This window comes from Fopius arisanus, unplaced genomic scaffold (assembly GCF_000806365.1).
Source record: "Fopius arisanus strain USDA-PBARC FA_bdor unplaced genomic scaffold, ASM80636v1 scaffold00037, whole genome shotgun sequence".
NCBI classification, from domain to species: Eukaryota; Metazoa; Arthropoda; class Insecta; order Hymenoptera; family Braconidae; genus Fopius; species Fopius arisanus.
In genome coordinates, this window is record NW_011887776.1 from 1,110,276 (window position 1) to 1,131,786 (window position 21,511).

Here is a 21,511-nt window from a genome sequence, read left to right on the forward strand (position 1 = left end):
CAAATAGAGAGATTGATGAAATTTACTAACCGATATTTGGGTGGTGACCTCAAAACGAGAATAATTGATAGGTGCGGGTTGTGAATCGAGCCAACTTGAACCCTCAACCATCTTTCTGTTCATGGACAGTTTGTGGGATGGTAGAAGAAGTGGGAGAATCCGTGCCAAAAACCCAAGTAGCATAAAATCTTTCTCACCATATCACCAAGTTTGCCCGCTTCTCCCACTGACAACTCTATGTGTACGTGAAATTGCCAATCGCCTACTCAACCAACGAACCTTCCACCAGTTTATATTCCAGAATTATCGGCATATTATTTTATAGGGTTATAAACATTTTTATTTCTTATTTTATATTTTTTCTCTCCCCATGAAAAACTTTTCTAGCGGTTATGAAATGATATTTATTACAAATTTATGATTTGCTGCTTTTTCAAACGGGGGTGTGAAAAGTTGCTAAAAATTGCCAAGATCCAAATGAGAATAATTAAAATGATTCAAGTGTCGTACCTATTTTGTTGGCGAAAAGATGAGAGTATTTTTTTATAATTCCCACATTCAATTGATTGAGGCTGTTCCAAGTTTGAAAATCACCCAGCATGCCATATCGATTTCAGTGAGAAAGCTGGACATTGATGAATAAATGAACTTGATGCGGATGAAAAGGCGATTATGAAAAATGGAGGACTGTCTGACTGGAGGTTCCAACTCGGAGCGGAACGTCGCATCGGAGATATATACGGGTAATTACGGTGTGCGGCAAAAGGTTCACTCAAAATATATCGTTAGTCTCTTTTTTCATAAAAACGCGCAGGAACGTTCCATACTTAATGGATTTCAAATTTTCAAGAGAGAGAGAGAGAGAGAGAAAGAAAAAGAAAAAAATAGATAATCCCTTTCAAGTTTTTAATTGGCCAATCGCATTGTATCATGTCTCAATCTCAATGAACAATTCAGCCCGATAGTTTCTTTCCTCTTAAGATTAATTAACTTAGAAAATATACATGAATAAATGGTAATGCTCTATCTATACTGTTGAAAATATCATCAGGAAAACAAATCGAAGCGTAGGTGATAAAAATTTATAATAGACAAGGTGTGTCTTCTCATATAAAAATAAAATTCGTGTCAGTGAGAATAAATTGAAGGAGCTATGGATAAAATGTTGTGATAACGAACCTTTTGATCCTTCTGCCATATGCAAGTGCCACGTTTACCAATGACGCGACAAATGAGCTTAGCATCTTGTCCTGGATTCACCTCTGTATACTGTGGTGTTTCGTCAAAACTCTGGATGGCATGGCAAACTGTAACAATAATTAACAATCCAATTACTCACTGATTATTGATTGACACGAGTCAACTGGGAGTATCATGGAGTTTTTGGTATGGCAGGCTATCGGGTTATTGCAGAGGCAATCGAGTGATTGGAGTTGAAAATTGGAAAGGTAGGTCATATGGTTTTGAGGGTATAGCGAGGAGTTGTATGTGGATGGGGGAGGCACATATACGACTGTTGAAATTCCATGCATTCCAGAATCCCGTGGGAACACCAACGTTCATTTCGTTGGGTCTAGCTGTACGTGGTTTTGCCGGATTTTGCTGTGCTTTTCATCGTAGAAAATGCTCTCTATACTCCATCGCATTTGCAACAACGTACCTACACACGCTCGCTCACCAATTGCCACGTTAAAAATTCCATTTTTCACTGAACCTAGAATTATTAATAAAGTCTTTTTTTGCGTACACCGCTCATATAGAATGTGATAGTACAATGTATGTCGAATAACAAGTGAGTGAAAAAAAATTTACTGGCTGTTTAAACATATGTACATGGATATACATTGAAACGTCGTCGTCAGGACTGTGAACCATATAACCACACGCAATGGCCAGACTTTTCCAAATGATATATATATATATATATATATATACAGTCGTATATCTAGGTCACGAATTTTAATCGAAATGTTTTCACATGTGCATATTGGTCGAGCTGTCGAGATTATATTCAGAGATATGGGAATATTCGCTTTTATATATTCAGATTTTTTACCCCTCATACTTCACACAACACAACTATAGTCAGCCTCTCCTTTTTTTCCTTCTTCTTTTTTATTCTCTCATACTTTTTATAGTTTCCATTTAAAAATAATGTCCACGATTATTAATGAATGAAGGCAATGTCTTTTCCAACTGTTTTTTTTTTCTTTATCATTTGGATTTGGTCGATGGTAAAATGTGTTTATTGAGATCTCTCACTCTTGATTCCTATCCGGGAGTCGAACTTTTGAGGGTTCTTTTCATTGCACTCGAATGTCCTTTGCCGCAAGTACTTGAGGAGTCGTATAAAATGTGTGATGCTATGACGCGTCTCGCACTTTGCCATTATGGGACTCAGTCATGAGGACTGTATATATCACTCTTGAGGTGATACAGAGAATGAAATTCCAAGAGTCTTGAGCTGCACACAGTAGTAATTCCGTGGATCTTGAGCATGACACGTGCGAGTGACTACTGAGAGCCCTTGGTTCAAGTCTCTCCAATTCACTTTAATGTATTTGCCAAAACCTTTCATAGTTTCACCTTCTAAAGCAATAAATAAAAATATACGTGAGGTCATTGGCACGCTAATAACTTTCACAATCACGACAATTCGTCATAATTGAGACTCGATCTGGAATACTCGGAGGCACTCTGCTCGACATTTCTGCACTTCATTTCCTCTCATATGTGCTCATAACACTCTGCCCCTCTACCATCCCTCTCCCCCATATTGTCGATTCTTCATCGAGGCTCATAAAGTATGAGCTCAGCTCATTTGGGAGTCCATTCAGTCAAACCTCACTCCGATACGGACATTCATCAAATACGGGACAATTAGCTGGGAGAACAATTAAATTCATTGAATTTTTCCATCATTTTCCTATACTCAACATCACTGCAGTTACATCATAGATTTAATGCAATCAATATAGGAGAATCAAATATTGATGACATTCGAATGGAGAGATTATAATATCTCATTGGTGTATGATAATTCGAATAAATGAAATTTTATCAAAATTGTAAAAAAAAAAAAAGTAGATGAAGAGATAAATTTGAGTTGGTATAAAATTTTCTATCAAGTGGAATAGGATGGGGAAAAAGGGCTTGATTGCATATATGCTGTTGAGAGGAGGAGAAAAAAAAATGGAGTAATAATTTAGTAGTCGTCCATAGTGGAGGACTGGGTTCCCGGGGAAATAGAGTCAACGGTAGCGGACTAAATAGGTTTGTATCCCCGATGAAGAGTAAATTAGATTACCACGGCACAGCCCACACAACCTCTCTACGTTGTTATGCGACAACAACTATGTTGTCTATGCCATGAGCCATTCTACCATTTCTATACATATAGTGTTATACACTTTACACATTCCTATTACCAAATAAACACATACGTATATGCATTGAGCATTATGTATAAAATATATAGTGAATCTAATAGGCACTCATAGGCAAATGCATTTCAGGCTAATATCTATTAGATTGTTGAAAATATTGTTGCTGTTTCAATTATTTCACTATTATTTACAAAGAAGAGATGGTAAAATAAATGGAGCGAGTGATGATAGGGATGAAAAAATCGTGAGGCTATAGTGACAAATTAATGAAGAAAAATCCGGGTGATCTATCAATTATAGGGTTGGCATTTAATAATTCTGGTGGTTTGAAGCTCTCGAAAGCTTCCTATGTTAATTGATGTATGGAGGCTAAACGGCCATGTACATAGCGATTCAAGTAGTGGAACACTGGCTACGCTGCGCCATTCAGGTAGCTCTGACATCGCACGTTCGGTGCATAACACAGATTAATCTGTTTGTTTATCCCAATGTCCACTGCGACTGATGGCCCGCCCTACATCTGCAATGCTTATAAATTGATGACATCATCATCATCATCATCATCATTATTATTATTAAAGAAACGAGCGTAGCATAAGCGAGAAATTTTTAGCCAACGACAATGTGTGTCCGACAATCTCAAAGGAGAAATCATTCAACACTAAATTATCCATTTTTATCGTGAAATTTATTTATTTTCAGAGCTTTCTGTATATGGAGATGGAGAATAACGGGCCAATAAATATTTAGTATATCTATTAATCAGCCGTTCAGACGATTATTTATACGGGTGATGATATATATATTTTCCGAGATAATTTCGCCTCTCGTACTCGTCTGTGCAGATGAATTTATAATTGATATTGAGTCTCCGCAAGTCTCTCACTAAGAGGCTCCACGCAACATCACGGAAGTCGGAGTGCTGTTGCAGACGTGATGAGGTATATTAGAGTATTAGAGTAGCTTGCCAGTTGCGCGGTTAATAAGGTTATATTGGCCTTATGAGAGAGCCCCCTTTGGTTTTCATGAAAATAACCGTTGCCAAGTGGTCTATCCATATGCCAAACATTTTCCACTAATTGAGTTTTCGATGCATGCATCAATTGAATCGGTGACCGATTATGGACAGAAAATTGAATCATCACCATGTGGGCATTGACTCTTATTTTTTTAGTGAAATCCAAGTGCTGCTGTGAGGCATAAGATAAATTAAAATATTGATCAGAGAGGAGGCAAGTTTTTCATATTTTTATTCTTATTATTGTTGTTGTTTCATCAGCAATCTCCCTTCAACATTTTTTTTTTCCATTTCTTGTGAAGTATCTTGCGAGAGAATAAAAATATGTCTCTCCGCAGGACGTGGACAAAAATTTTCCACTCACCAGTTCAGGGGTGTTAACTGTTAACGTTCGTAGAATTATTCCATCTCGCCTGTGTATTCAACTCCGACCAAGGGAGGAATTAAGGCACAGGAGCGCAGAGATATTAAAGCTTGCTGATGGAATAAAAATCCTTGTTGCACTGGGGGGAAAAGTATGAAAGATACACAGTAGAGGAAAAATGACAAAAAATACTGGAAAAGAAAAAAAAAGTGGAGAACTGCGCCGGCTTTTCACGAGGAGATTACAATGTATGATATTTCCTGTTGTTTATCTTTGCTGCTATTCTCAGTGCAGTAGAGTGCCAAAAAATATAAAAACTATGATAATATCGACATTTCTCTCGCCGGAAATTAATAGCAGTGGTAGAAATTCTCATTTATTTGAGAATAATATATAGCGTGATAGGCACGGAGATGTGCAATTGGTTTGAGCCCAACAACGACCTGGCAGTTCTCTTGTCTGTTCGACAAAACAATTCCGAGGGTGCATAAGCAAGTGAAATCAACTAGTCAATAGTCCATTGAATGAGTACTAAACGAGAGCTATTTTCAATTCTCTCAATCCGGTTTAACTCCGAGCAATGTCTTAATGAAGAAAATTCAGTGAATGGGCAAAGATAAAATTGAGTTTCATACATTTGGGAAAAAGGAAAGAAAAATAAATACATTGGTATTTAATAGGGCCCAATTAAATAATTATAGCCGGGCTTTGATCATCTTTTTGTAAAATTCATGATCAAGTTTTTTCCTCAATTAAGAGAACAAATGATAAAAACCCCAGAGGAAACTTGTTTCTACGGAGGGACGAATGATGGAAAATTCCATTACAATTCCCTCATTGATATCAAATTGAATAAAAAATATATTTTGAATGTAACCCTTTTCAGAATGGTTTGACCTCGTACACTCACTATTACCAGCTTGGGGCTTTGATCTCAATAACTCCACTGTGTATATCGTTCTGCCTCGCTAAAATATTTGGACTCCTCGCATGCATATTGATGAGACTAGATGTCGACGTTCCACATGCGTTGAATATGTTCGATGATTGAGGTCAATATTCCGTGAATTTGGACTTTGAAGTACCAAGAAGTGATATTTAATGACATTGATACTCCCAATGGAGAAAAATTCATATATTTAATTGTAACATATGAAATTTCCAACATAAAACTTGTGGAGATTTGTACAGTCGTCATCATTGCTATATATTATGCGCAGGACAAATGCATGGAGCGAGCTCGAATGAGTGGTACAAATAAAGCAGGAAACCTCACTAAATTCAGTCAACACTTCGCACCCATTTTGCCCGGACAATGTTTCACTAATTAATTGTGAATCATTTAGTGTAGGTGTGTTAGCCAAGTGGGCATCTACGTACAATGCACACTGGAGAGCAAAATCTATTTGGCGATAGTATCGCTCGAGCATGATACTAATTTCAACCCGGTTATCCAAATCAGCAGGCGTATACTCCTCTCTAAACCATCATGCAAGACAATAAGCCATATTGTATAGCTGTGATGGTAATTTCCCATTAATTCTACTCACATTGCACACATCTCATAGCAATTTTTCCATCTCCATTATTTTTCATTAAAAAAATAACTACAGATATTGGTCTGATTAGTTCAATTTGGCGACTATTCAAAAGAAAAAAACAAATAGAGTCCAGACTGACTAGCCCTCTATCACAATTTTTCGGAGAGTTAGCGTGTAAATGTTAATTAATTAGAGCAATTTCGAGTGTATTGTTTTCCTTGAAATCCTCCGGCTTTTTACGTCTTCGTTAACTATAAAATGAAGACAATATTGCCTGCACCCGCAGAGGTCACTTTATGGCCCCATTAGCGTTCCCCCTATAGGGTGGTACATATACGTTAACCGTTTTCGTTTTCCCACTGTTCCCAAGATCTCTGTCTCTTTCTTTCTCTCTCTCTCTCTCTCTCTCTCTCAAGATCTCGACGCTAGTACAACCGCAACAGTGAATATCACCGGGTGTCTAACGGTCGACCCATACCTTCGCTTTTTCACTTGCCTCTTAAATTTCATTCACAATCTTTACACATTTATACCGACACAAATATTTCATAAAAATTACCAAATTAATTTGCCAGCTGAATCAAACAAAAAATCTGATTAACATTTTGTCTCAACATGGAGCGATAAATTTTCAAACATCTTTTATTATACAATGCATAAATTCACCTTATTGTAATGGGTTTTTTCCCTTGCCTTCGTTCTCTGTCTCTGCACTATCGACCTATACTCATCGCCATTTTCCCTGATACTTTAATCCCCCGAGGGAAAAGTAGATACAAGGGACGTATTTCTCTGTTGTTATTTCAACGTTTTCGTTTTTTTTCTTCTCTTCGTTTTCACCTGCTTGAAATAGAAGCATCCTGATGCATATCCGCTCTGGGGGATTTACGTGCCCGCACGTTCCAATAAATACGGCCGACGAATTATTCTCCAGATGACGATGGAAACATGCAAAACGACAATTTAAAATTTTTGATTTTCTCTGATTGTGTATGGAGTAGTGTTTTCACAAGGAAAATAAAAATGTATATTTATTATCGTGTCGATAGTGTCGTTGATGTTTAATGTGAAATGAAAAGAGGATAAGAAAGGTGTGTGGGCTCGGAGAGAAGTCCAGTGTTGAGGTAGCTTAATTGGCCGGTAATTGCCGCTGTCTGTGCCACCCTAACTTCGCCTCGACGACTTGCCTCTCCCTTGGTCATAACAATAGAACAAGGAGATTGGAGTTTTACCAAATAATACGCCAAGGCGTATAAAGTTTCAACAAACTTTTAACACTAATATTTTCATTTTAATTATCCACTTTTGATTGAGGGCAGGCCAAGTTTCCCGTGTATACGTGAGCTGTAGTTAAAAGGTGATCAAGTTAGTTTTCTAGGGTTTGCTAATAAATTGTGAAGCTCTCGTTTGATCCCCGAATGCTCAAATCTCAAAGTTATGCGTGTTGAATTACCGTGCGCTCCAGTGAGCCGGTAAAAATAATTAGATTCAGAGGGCGGCTGGAGGGTGACAGGGGGAAACAAATGGAAGGGGAAGCAATGTTGGTACGTGTGGGAGAAAGGGAGAAAGTTGGCTTTAAATTAATTTTATCGCTTTAATGAGCTCGCTTTTCCGAGGTTTCAAGCCACCCGCAGCTGCCCTCCCACAGTCGGTGTGAGCGACTTTTTCTTTTTTTTTTTTTTTTCCAATTAATAAACGCTAGGAAAGGGCGTAAGTAACTACTTTTCCACATCGCTCCTATCCATACCAATGATTAATCCCTCTGAGAACAACTCAATAATTCTAATTCCTAATTCACCCATTCAGTTATCCCACCCAATGCTCAATATCCAATCATAGAGGATGTTGAAAAAATCCACCATTAACCATCAACTCTTCCCACCATCCAGTACCACCAACATCTGCAATCTGCAGATCTTGTTATTTAGGTATTCAGGTCTCGGGCATTCAAATTAACATCTTAACCCAACTGAAACACAATTTAATTCCGCCTCGTTGAATAAACCCTCACTTAATATGTATATGTATACAAGACGAAATATCTTCACTGCCTCTTTCCAGCATTATATGAATGGTTACTCCATTACATCCTCCTAATTGGTGGAGGTCTGTTAATACTCGTTTATACCTTTCATATTGAACTTCTATTGGTTATGTATATGAGCACTCCCCAATCAAATTCAATCCTCTCTTCTTTTTTTCTTTCCTTTTTTTTCCCCATCTTTTTCCTTCATTTCCACCTTCTTTTTACTCTCCTTGGGCCCTTTAGTTTTCATTTCTGTCTTCACCTCACTGGGGAAAAGCAGTACAGGGCTTGAGTAACGTAATTATTATTCCTCCTCGCTTGAATGAATGGTGCAACCCCTTAAGAAGCACTGTTATGTATACATATGTATATATATATATCGCTTTCTTCCTGAGTCCAGGCGACTGGTATATACATCAGAGGGTCTCGAGAATACCCTACCGAGAGCATCAGTGTTTAAAAGAATATTCTCCCCCCGTCGCCCTTTCGGCTTTCATTTATCCTTTCTTCTGTCATTCTCACCCACTTTATTACACCCAATTTCTTATAAATTGCATGACCCACGAGAGCCAACGAGTTTTCAGCAATTACGTCATGTTTCTTTTTGGAATCGCGAGGGATATTGTAGTTTTCCTTCTGTTCATGGACATATACATACATGGATATCTTGACCGAGCTGTGGGATTTTCTTTTATTCCCGCATTTTTTCATTACATATAGGGCATTTCCACGGGAAAAAAATATGATGTATATAGCGATCCGTCAAGCCACAGGGGAATCTCGTGTTTCAGGGAGGACACAGCAATGGAAAGGACAAGGGGGATTATAACGTAGAGCGATACATCACGAAACTATCCAATTTTCGCAGGCAGAAGGTGAGAGGAGTTGAAGAGGAAGGAGGAAAGGCCAAAATGAAATTCACTAGGAAAAAAAGAGTGACAGGATGCCACTCGTTCTCGGATGAATTGTACTTTTTTTCTTGGTATTTAATAGGTTTCTATGTAACGAATACCTTCGCGTGAAACTGTATTTTTATTCAAACCTTTTTTGTCACCGTTTTGTTTACTTTTTTTTACAGTTGTACATTAAAAGTTTCATGTAAAGTTGCTTTTCCCTCTGAATGCCCTTCTTCTTCTTTCCCTATTTGTGAATATGTTTACCTTCATCATTTTTCAAGTAAATTATGTGAAAAAAATAATTAAAATAATTCTAGTGAACTACGACAGGTGGATTTTATTGCAACCCGAAAAAGCAAAAAACCATGAAATTTTCTCATTAAATATGCAAATTTGAGAATTAATTAGGATTCTATGTTTAATTATCAATTGAATATCCATTGCTCATATGATGAAAACACATGAAAAGTATACTCCTGTGTACATGTCTTTGAATGGGCCTGTTATAAATGGTATTCCATTTGAAAGGAGAACAAAAATAATGATGCAAAACGAAGAAAGGTCGTTGGAAAATAGAAAAGGAAGAAAAAGGGGAGAAGGTTAGTCGGAAATAAAGTTTCTATCCCAGCGAGTAACTTTCCAAGCGTTACAGGGTAAAAACATACGTTAAAGAAAACAAAAATACTTGAAAAAGAAAAATATTGCGCTTGCCCATGCATTCCCTCTGAACCTCCTTTCTTCTTGTTCCGCAAATACCGAATCTTCTTTGCATATCCCAAGTTTGGACAGTCTTTCTTTCTTCTGAATGGAGACGAAGAAAAATTGAAAATTTCTGACAAAGCCGTTCTGACAGACCAATGCTCCAATTGGTGCATTAGCCGATGTCCGACAGTACCTCCACTCAAACTACTGTCAAGTGAATTTTCAATTTAGAGATCCTTTTGTGACTTGAAAAAATTTATATATAAAAAGGGAGAAAAATAGGTGACTCTTTTACTCTCTCATCAACACCAGTACCAGATAAATATTGAAATTTAATTTAATTAGCGGAAGGAAAATAAATTCCCCCCGACGAGATAAATCATTGAATGATGCCGTGTAGAATATTCGCTGTGCTGTATTAAAAAGATAAACTCGGAGGATATAATAGAACGAGACCATTGGAATATTGAACTGTCATTAGCAGAATCGAGTGCGTCGATTGTATGAATCCATAAGGCTGGTATATCGTCCACGCGATAATGCAACCGTCCGTTGTAACCCACAATTCCGCAATGCTATATTCCTCGCTTTATCGCTTCAATAATAGCACCCTACAATTCCCCTTCTGCACATGCCTATACTAGCCTATATAGCCTATCTTACACTTATGGATGCTATCTTTTCATATAAAAAAAAAAAACTTGCCAATAATTTATTTGAATATTAGTGGGTGGATGAATGAATTGAATTTTTTTCCATAGATGTATGTAGAAATGAATATATATTTCAATATATAATATATAATATATAAAATATAATATCCCCCAGCGTTTTACTCCTCTTACTTAGTTGGTAAAGAATGGAAAATTCAGAGATGAAATCATTGATTTTGCCACTATACACATCGATGAGAATTTAACGCATACTCTCAGTATTCACCTATTTACGCAGCCACTCTCACATCTCGCTTTATTTCCCCACGGTTGAACGGAAGCATTGTGTTAACCCCTGATAGGAAACGTTTTAAATGCTGGTCAATATTGACCATGTATATCGCGACAGGACCGAAATTGCTGTAATACTCAATATTATTGCCCCGTCAATATCAAATATGACTATATTCCTATTCCCATTCCCATTCTATTATCTACGAGCGATTTTATCATTAATTATACATCGCTCGAGTAGATGATATAATTTTCTCTTTCATGTTACATAATTTAAAAGAGAAAATTTCATGTTTCAACGAAAAAATGATAGATGAGATGGTGATTGGAAGGACTTAGAACAAGAGTTTCATTGTGAAAATGTCAATGGAATCGATGAATGCCTCTCTAGTGATGCATAGACAACTGCAAAGTGTCTCGTTAAGTGGTAAATCTTGTCCTCGGAGGAGAAGTGTGAGGACTGGGAGGGATACCTTGAGGTTGGAGGTAAAGCGGTGACTAAAGTTGATAGTGGTTGCGGAACCGAGAGAGTTGGCAACTTGGTCTGGGTACATCTCGATCGAATTCTCAGCGAGTCTGTAGTCGATGAAGTAGAAGTAGAGGTAGTAGTAATAGTAATAGTAGTAGTACGGTAATATAAAGGGGCGGCGAGTATGTAGTGCGTCTGGTCGATTCCTATATGCCTCTGGCACATATAAATAGAGTAGGGTAACGAAGAGAAGAACAAGGATGCGCTGCGCGAAAGGGACCACGAGTAACGCGGCTAGATACATAATGCAAACAGTTTGGGCCGAGCTCCGGTCACAAGTTTAACTTAGTTTGCTACATAGGTCGGGGTAATTGCATTTACTCTGACGTCTGTGGCGTTCATTCGCTCAACGCCAGACTAGCTACAAGAGAGGGGACAAGAGAAATCTCCTCTCTATCCACATGGAGAGGACTCGTCAAACCAAGATTTCCAAAACGGCCCTTATTCCCTGCTTTCTCCCTAACTAGTCTACTAGACATCAATAACAAGTACGAGTATCTCTCAAACTAATCCAACTCGTACAAAGTCTTCCTGTCGATCTTGCCATCTCCTTATCCTCTATTCGTCACCCCAACCTCTTCGAGCTTGATAACACCAAATTTAATACGACACCTTCGTCAATATTCATTCGATAAAGGTAGCTTATATCCGCGGTTCATCTTGGGGAGAGATTTTTTTTTCCTTGCCAATTTAAAAAATCATCGACTAACACATTGAATTACTCGAAAGCATTTCCATGATTTGGTGTGATATATGTAACAGGTATTAGCCTTACTGCTCAATCGTGAAATTGAAATTTTTATTAAATTTTATTAATCTTTTCAATTTTCTCCAAGGGTTGGGGGAGGGGGGAGCTATCCTATACCCGTCGTTTGGCTCACAAAAGGGAAATGTGAAAAATGATAAATAATGTTATTATGAGGGAATATAGAGACACGTGGATTGAGAGGAGCAAAGAGAATAACTTTGGCCATTTTTATTCAAGTCTCGGACATGAAAATCTCATTAGTGGTATAAAACTGTTGCGGAAAATACGCCGCTGAGACGAGAAGAAGAATAAACACTCGGAGAAAATGTGAGGGTAGACGCATCTACTCAAGCGCTCACAAGCTTTCTATAAGTACTTATATATTCGTCAATGACTCTTCTAGAGGGTTTGTGAATACCCGAGTTTGCTGGGTGCCTGTTGAAGCTGGCAACGTTAAGAGTACTTTCTCGAGTTTCGAGGAAACAAAAAACTCAATGAAACGGCCAGAATTGACATAATTTCTTTATTTTCATTTTTTTTATTCTTTTTTTTTTACATTATCAAATAATGGTGTATGTTAGAAAAATTAAAATTAAATTGAAATGAAAAATAAATTAAAATGCCCATTGGAAATAGCTTTGAATATTTCATCGGTTTGACATTTTTTCACAGTAATTTTCTCCGGTTCTTAATAGAAAATCTTCCAACAATGAGTGAATATGTTGGTGTATGTATGCAAGATGTTTATCAAGCGACAGACATCTGATTTTCATCACCGAATGAGCAACAAATAACAATGTATTGTACTGTTAGCATACATTCATTCGCCCAGAGTTAGAATGAAAACGAGTGTTTGTATATGACATTAGATATATACGATCTCGAGTGGTCTCTAGGACAGGACTTTTTCAGCTGGAGTACTCGTGGCAGGAGTATAGCGATAGAAAGGGTGGGATTGGGCGAAACAATGCCAAGAGACGGGGCGACAGCCGGTTTAATTAAACGCATCGTCAGCTCTGTATGGCAACAGTCTATGGTCTACGACAATGTGTGGAAATACGTCGAGTGCAGCAACGCACAATGTGATGTCACACGAGAGCGCATTTTATTATACTCAATGTGTACATATACGAGTGTAGTGCAATAAGAGTAGATGAAAAATAATGTCAACGGATGCAAATCGCAAACAAAGGGAAACATATAAATGAGATGTTAAGAGCTCTCAATTACCAATTCTTCATTAAACATCTATCTAAGACATCACTTTCATTGAGTACTCATTGGTAATTATTACAATCTTTCTAGCTTATCTAGTATGGTGAACTATAAAAATGTTTGTAGCTAATATTAACCTGAATTTACCAATGAAAATAAATGTGTCAGTGTCAGTGTCAGTTAACACGCTACAGCGTGTACTTAAAATGAGTAAATACATTAGACTTTATACCAATGAATGTTGATGAAAGCCAACAGGAGAATAGAGCGATGTCGTAATGAGAAAAGAGAAAACAAAATAAATATGAAAAAACATGAAAAGGGTTAGTCCTGTACCGGACTCGTGAAAATGGCAAACTATACTGAGGAGGAAAAAAGGAGAAAGAGCATTGAAAGCGGAATGACAGAGTGCACGAGCAAAATATTCGTGGAAAGTGGAAGAAGTGGAATAAAAATAAAATAAGTTGTTAAAGTTTTTGGCTTTTTTTAAGCATTGGGTATTTTTGAGCGGGCGTGCAAAGTCCCACCTTTTACTCAGTGCCCCTCCTACAGATGTAGGACCTGCTGAAATTTATTCGTCTGCACAGCCCCTTAAATCACGGAATTCACCCTCTTTACAGCCCTATAGACCACCTTGGACCCACCGAACTCTCTTGCACGGGAACACCAGTGCATATTTTATTTTCGAAGCTGGCCGCATTGACAATTTGCAGCGGCGTTATGGAAATGCGACGTCACGTAGGCTCCTCTCTCCCTGGTGGTGGAGTACCAAGCTGCTAGTGTGGTAGAGATGGTGGAGAAAAAAAAAAAAAAAAAACAGCCGAAGAGGCGAAACCGAGAGAGAGAGAGAGGAGGGTACATAGTTGGAACTGCCAGAGTACGAGGGCAAAGTTTTGTCATGGAAAATAGTCCCGCAATGGACGCCATTGTCGTCTACACTCCCATGTATATATGATTTGACGAACACTGATTTTTTTTTTTATTCACCATCCTCGCGATCGTGTGGGGGCACATCCATTTCAGGCTTTGATGAGTTGTGTGGATTTACGGGCTGTTTTTTATTCACCATTTATACAACAACGAAAACTCTCGTTGAAGAAATCAATTTTCTGCTGTAAAACTTTATTCACCCCTTTTGTACTCACAAAATAACTCATGAATAACGGGAATCGCGAGTGTCTCTCGAGCTTAAATTGTCGCCAAAGTTTCAAGAAAATTGTACCAACTTAAATAGCTAAGACAAAGGGAAAAATTAAGAGCAACTGGGGAATTTTATGGTGGTAGAAAGCTGAGAGGAGACCCTCTGGGAATCTCTCTATATAGCCATTGTGACTGGTTATATAATTAACGTGAATTTTTGTTGTATATTCTTTAGAATGAGAGATTGGTGGAAAAATCTCGTCACGACATACCAATGACAATACCGATGCAGTGGAAATACCGAATTTTTATGGAATAAAATTTTAAGCCAATACAGGAAAGACTATACAGCAAATGGGAGAAATTTTTATGACTTTTTTCCCTTCATTTCCCGAGGAACAGGCTGGATGTAGGTGTGAGGATAAAAAAAAAAGGGAAAAGGCAAAAGCTTTCAACCGAGGTCATAAATCGAAGAGCGGAAGAACGTAGACTGTAGAGCACCCGCACCCCAGTAACGGTGGAGTCTTGTGGTTTAAGCTTTCTTTCTTCTGTCCCTCTCCATTCATTTTAAGAGTGTACTTTTTTCTCCCCCCCCCCTTGAAATTGCGTCGCGAAATTGCAGTAATGTTTCGTTTACGAATCAACAAACTCACACCGACCAGAACATGGCGTATCGCCGGATTTCACAAAATCTAAATCACATCCTTTCATCATTTCGCTATAGGAAAATTTATGTATGATGAGAAATTGTGATAAATTTATTTATTTGTTTTTTCTATATCCAATATCTAATAGACAATCGATCAATTGAAAAAACATTAGCATCACACCTTTGTGGATCAGTTGAAATTGAAAATCTCTATTATTATATATTTTTAATTCTATAGAGTGACGTTTAGCTGTTTCATCACGACGCAACTACGCTGAAAGTGTTGCCATAAACATCAAGTACCGCAGTGGAAAGTTTTATATATGGCATAAAACGGGAATATGGAAATATAGCAAGAGGAGAAAAGGTATAAAGGGCGCAGGGTATTCGCTCCGTCGCGTCTCATTATTTGCAACGCAGACAAGCTTTCCATAAAAATATGCTGGCCAGGCGTGCGCTCCGTTGGCCAGAAGGCTGTTATAATTTTATGTATCACACAGACGAATTCATAACTCTTTATAATTATTTGTAGTCCTATCGGCAGGTCATTTAGCTTAAAAAAGTGGTGATGAAAAGCGGCATTTTTCTGTGTGAAACCTTTTGAGATATATGTTGACTTCAAATGAACAATATAAGTGAAAACTCGATTCGTATCATCCCTCTACTTCTCTCCCTTATTTCTTGCTTCAGAGCCAATGGGATATACATATACTCCACACAGAAAAGACACATATTAACAGAGATTCCAACATAACTTTCAATTCACATATATACGTTGGACAAACGTACAGAGCACTTTACTGTACGTTTATGCAGAGTTGCGGTTTGCCATATATAAATTCAAACGTTTATTTCCATTACCACGGTTTCTCCCCTGACTCGAAGAGTTTGTCTCTCCAGTCTCTGGAGAATCCAGTGAATTCTTTTGCGCCACTTTGGGTGTCTATCGAAAAAACGAATCAGTGTACCCCCAGGGGACACCTTTCTCTCATCTCCGCCCCATCTTTTACGCTCATCCGGTGGCGTCAAAGAAACTGATGGAAATCGCCACAGCGAATCGATTGTTACAAAGTCAAAAAATAAAAATAAATATATATATATATATCCCTCTACCTGCAGAAAAAATAAATAAATAAACAAGCAATGCTACGTACAATGGTATTGCAGAAAAAAAAAAAGGGGGGACAATAGTGCAAAATGACAGGTACTACTGCCAATATTAAGCAAACAAAATTTTGAATCGAATAGAGGGTGAATGAATCTCGATACTAAAACTCCATTAACCCCGTTTCCATTTTCTCCAACCACAAGCTATATTCAACGTCCAAAATGGCACCTCACAAATTCTCCATTTCATTTTCGATCTAAACGTGTTCACATATCCGCACGTACGCTATTTATGATCGTATTTTCCTGCTATACCACGAAAGTCATATTCTAAATGTCTCTTTTTGCCGCGGGTGAATCAACAAAAAAAGGGGTAGAGAGGAAAAAAAATTTTTTTTTTGTCAAAGTTGTGCTAAAAAATACAATGAATACTGAGCCATTAAAGCGTTTGTATTGACAGTAGTGTGTGAGCTTTTGAAGGAATAAAAAAATGGCGGAGTAAGAAAAATATCGGCACTTTGTTTTTACGGAAAACGTACGAGAAAAAGTTTGGGAGTGAGCTACGTGTCATCTGTCTTTCTTCCTTATACCTTTCATCTCGTCTCGTTGGTATGCACCTAGCAACTTGCCTTTATGTATACATTAAAACGAATCCATACGAGTCCATTCTTTTAGAACATTCACACTGACGCTTTCATTTACATTCACAAAAATCATGTAAAATTCACGGAGAAATTTAAAATAATGTATATGCAGGGTTTCGCCCGGTACAGTCATTACATAAATATGTGCTGCACATGTCCTTATGTAATTCTTGGCGATTTCACGGATCTAACCTTTGCATTACGTGTGCCGAAATATTCCCTTTATTCTACATATTTTTCATCGGAATTTTTTTTTATTCTCCCATGGTACATTATTATTGTTTCCATGTTATACAAAGAATTATTTGAAAAGATCGTTCAGTAGATTCGCATGAATCTGTGGCTAAACATTTCACTAGTCCAAACTTTTTTTTTAAAAAACTAGTAAGGACAGGCCTTTCTCAGAACAGAGCTCTCTATTCACTGATTTTTAGATTACAATCATTCCCCATAGGTTTTTCTATATTTTGTTGTAATCCTATTGTCCAAATTTGAGTGACTTCGAGCGAACATCGAACAATTTGAACGTTGGCTTTATTTGTCACGTGTCAAGTCATGTAGTTGGATTTATCGGTAAGTTAATTAAAATTATATTTCGTTCAATCAAAATGATCAAGAGTTAGCCAAGCGTTTTGTTCGATTATGTGGACTATTATGTGGACTATCGACGTGCATTAACATGGCAGAATTGAAATTCACTGGCTATTCCGCAGGCTTTCGTCTATTTCGTCATGGGAAATGCGAATAGGATATGTTGGTGCATATAGGTGAACATATTATGACTCCATAAATTTGTTACGGCCGGTCGTCACTCGGCCAACACATTGAATTATGAGTATCCGTACCACTACTATGTATGCATCAATGTGGCAACATGCGAGTAACTATACCAGAGACTGAGGAATGAGGAATACACTGTCAATCGCTTGTGATTTTCACTTCCGGTGACATCAACTGTTGATAAGCAACCTCACAATTATTCTCTGCAATTTTTTTTTATTTTCGTCTTACTCCTTCTCGTATTTTCAATTTCAAAATATCTTTTGCACTTTTACCACTACCAGCTGATATATTATTGTGATTGTGAAAATGATGCTTCTGCGTAGTATAATCTTATGAAAGAAATCAATCTTTCAGAGGGAAATAAAGTCGTGGGGAAACAAATGCTTCTTGTTGAAAAAAAAAAAAAAAAATTCTAAATTGATAAAAGGCGTTTTTTTCATGATTCGTAAAAACTCATTCTCTCAGTGGGTTATTATTATGTGAAATCTCAAGTCTTAACAAAGAAAAATTATCTTGCAATAATATATGCCATTGCATCAGTATTACTCAGACATGAATACACATCAGAGTTGGACACTATTCATCTTTCCTCTACCGTAATTCCATTCTGATGTCGCCAATTTGTCTAGAAATTTCCATATAAATTTTGGTACACGATGTATATTCAGACTATTTGAATTTCAATGTCTGTTAATTTTATTTAAGCTCATCACGGCAACACTGAATCATGAGAAAATTATTAAAATTTTTTAGCCACATTTTTTTGAGAATAATCAATGTCCCCTCCCCCTAGTTGAGAATTATTTAGTGACGGCGATAACGAGATATCTATCTATTGGAGGATAAAGTTTTGCAACGGTTAGCGATTCATCAACTTCTCAGTGTTTGTTATTCATTATAATGCATCCAAGAACAAAGTTTAAACTATCGAGGTGTGCATCACACGGTCAAACTTAAATTCTACATTTGTTCCCATTGAAAATAGAACATTTCCTCTCAATACTGTGTGATTGAAACGTGGAGATTGATTCTTTTATACATTCATTCCTCGTTCGCTGATTCAACGATAAAGTGATGAGAAGGAAAAGGATCAACGATCAACTTTCAAATGAATCAACGTGAAAAAAATGTGATGGCAATTTTGGCCTTTCGTGGGGAGCACATATATATACCTATCCCAGCAAATGCCAGCTTTTGTAGCCCCCTTTCCGCACTTTCTTTCATCCACTTTTTATGATTCTTTCTACCCTCTAACTGTGCGTAGCGTCAGCACGAGAATTTCACCATACCCGTACTCATCTTTTTCCCTTTTAATTTTCTTCTCTCCATGTAACCCATTCTCATTCAATTTTTTACTCCTTCCTCCTCTATTTTAATGCTCCATTGTCCACACTTCTGTTCTCCCAGTTTAATCGCATTATATTGGTGGATAAATCACGGAAATGGAAAGAGAGGGATTGGGGGAGCAAAAATCGTCCGTTCATCAGTCGCTGAAAATAAATACGTAACATTATGAATTTTAAATGAAAATTCAGGGAGTACTGTGCACAGCACACGTCACTCACCGCAGAGTGCGCTAAGCTGATACACCCAGAGAAATATTCAATCGAAATTTTCCATCCTTTTCGTAATTCCAGTCTCCAATCTCGTGGTACAAAAATTTCACCCATTTACTCCATTACGCCATTTTCTAGTAATTTTTTCCAGGTTAAATGTAACACTCAAATACTCAATACACTTATACTCTCACTATAATTATATGTGAAAATGACAATACATTAGAGCCAAAGAATAAAAAAAAAAATGTCGGTCCCATTTTAATCAGTCTTTCATTATTGATCAGCGTACCGAAAGAACAGAATTAATTTTTGCGTTATTTCTCAATATGTCATGTGAGACTACCCGACAAAATAATAAAAGCCGCGAATACGTGAGACATTGATAGCACCAGATAGTTCTACTGTGTAAAAACGTATTTTATGAAAAAAAAAAAAAAGAGAAAAGAAAAAAAAAAGAAAATCCATTTGAATTTATCTGAACGTGACACAGTTCATGATGACGCTGTCTGCAATGGATATATAAATTCAGTGGTGGGAGAAGAGAGGAATGGTTACGTCTAATACGTCTATTACTCGGAAAATAATATGAAAAAATCACGAGCATATGAAAAGAATTGAATTGTTTTTTTTTTTTTTTCATCGTCAGAGTGTGGAAAAATTGCATAGTCAATGGTATGATTATACGGCCCTTTCTTCCATTTTCAAACGGAATTTATTTTATGGACTAGATTCAAGCTCAAGATGTCTCGTGGCGATGGAATAATAATGCTGACTTGCCACTTGAGAATTTAAGGGAAAATAAATAAAACTACAGTAACAAACACCGAGTTTCAGGAAAAGTTGCTAGGCGAGAACTGAGTTAATTAACATAACGAAACGAGTTCTCAAGTAGAAGAAGCCCATGCGGATAATAAATTGCGAATAAGAAAGGTAAAACCGGGAGTAGAGAGAAAAGTTGGCCGAGCTCTATATAGATGAGAAGCTAAAAATTTTTGGCACTCTTTTTCGGTGCGACCAAATCCACGAGTCATCTAGTAAATAACCAATAATCATTGGGCATACGAAACGATAAAATCATTATTAAAAATACCGAGTGCACGTCCATCCACACAACTAGTTAGTAACAGTTTACATATTAGATCATAGTCATTCCAAGATTGGTCATCTCCAAGATTTTTCCAGTTGACCTATTCTATACCCGTGATAAACCCAAATAATACCATAAGCTCGGCGAAACAGGGAAAAACTTTATTCTCTCAAGCTTACCCAAGCCGTGCACCCTTACCATCCTACCTAACTCTCTCCATCTTTATTATGTTGAAAGTTGTGAAATTCTCATTCTATATCTCATTCTCTCTTTTCGCCCAGCGAAATACCTTAGTTTGTGTCTCCATTGAAATTTGAAAATTTAGTAGTTTGCAGAGTTTAGGACACTGCTGTGAACGGCAATGTTTCCTAAAGAGGTGGGTCGCATGCTCCGAGAAAATTTTAATCAAACTTTTCAAGGACTAAAAGTCGTGCCAACTAGTGTTGGTTAACGTGTACTTTTTTTTCCCCACATAGTCGTCAAATTAATGAGTTGAGAATTGTAGTATAGAAAGGAATTAAATTTCTCTCTGTATTCATCATATCCGAATAACAGGGAGAAACATTTAATCTACAGTATTGTCCCCTATTTACATTGGTATTCAAAGTTTTTGAAGCACGAACAAAAGCTCGAGAGTAATTTGGCAGGTTGGGGGGACATTGTTACCGGTCCAGGAATTGAAAACAGGACTAGTGAAAAAAAAAAGAAAAATAAAAAAAAAAAAACAAAGACGATGAAAAAATTGGAGGAAGAGAATCACGAGCGAAAAGTGATTGGAATTATTGGGACGGGCGTATAGAGTTTTGGGGGTATATGGAGCTAATTGGAACGACCGAGAAAACACGTGTCTCCAGTATATAACCAGGATAGAAAGGGTAACTCGCAAGAAGTGATTGGTTCACTCCATGAGCCATCTCTTTTCATTCTATCGTACAACAGAGGTTTCTCCCGATTTGCCACTATACAGCACTTTTTCGCTCACTTTCAGTGCTTTTTTCACGCTTGACGCTCTCAATCAACCATCGGAAAATTTAACTTTTCACATGTGCATCGCATGAAGCAGACATTAGAGTAATACCATGTCCACACCAAATTCCAACATTAATTCAGTTGGAAAACTCGCTCATCGTATTTATTATATCGTAGACATTTTAGAATAATTATTTGAAT

At 37.3% G+C, this 21,511-nt stretch overlaps 1 protein-coding gene across 2 annotated transcripts in view; it reads right to left on the reverse strand.

The window, feature by feature from the left end:
- LOC105266342 (basal cell adhesion molecule) overlaps positions 1–21,511 on the reverse strand; it is a 34,072-nt gene that overhangs the window by 12,294 nt on the left and 267 nt on the right. For both annotated transcript variants that reach the window (XM_011304438.1, XM_011304440.1), the window contains exon 2: positions 1,180–1,307. In XM_011304438.1, the coding sequence (XP_011302740.1) occupies positions 1,180–1,307 (128 nt within the window). The remainder of the gene's footprint in view (positions 1–1,179; positions 1,308–21,511) is intronic.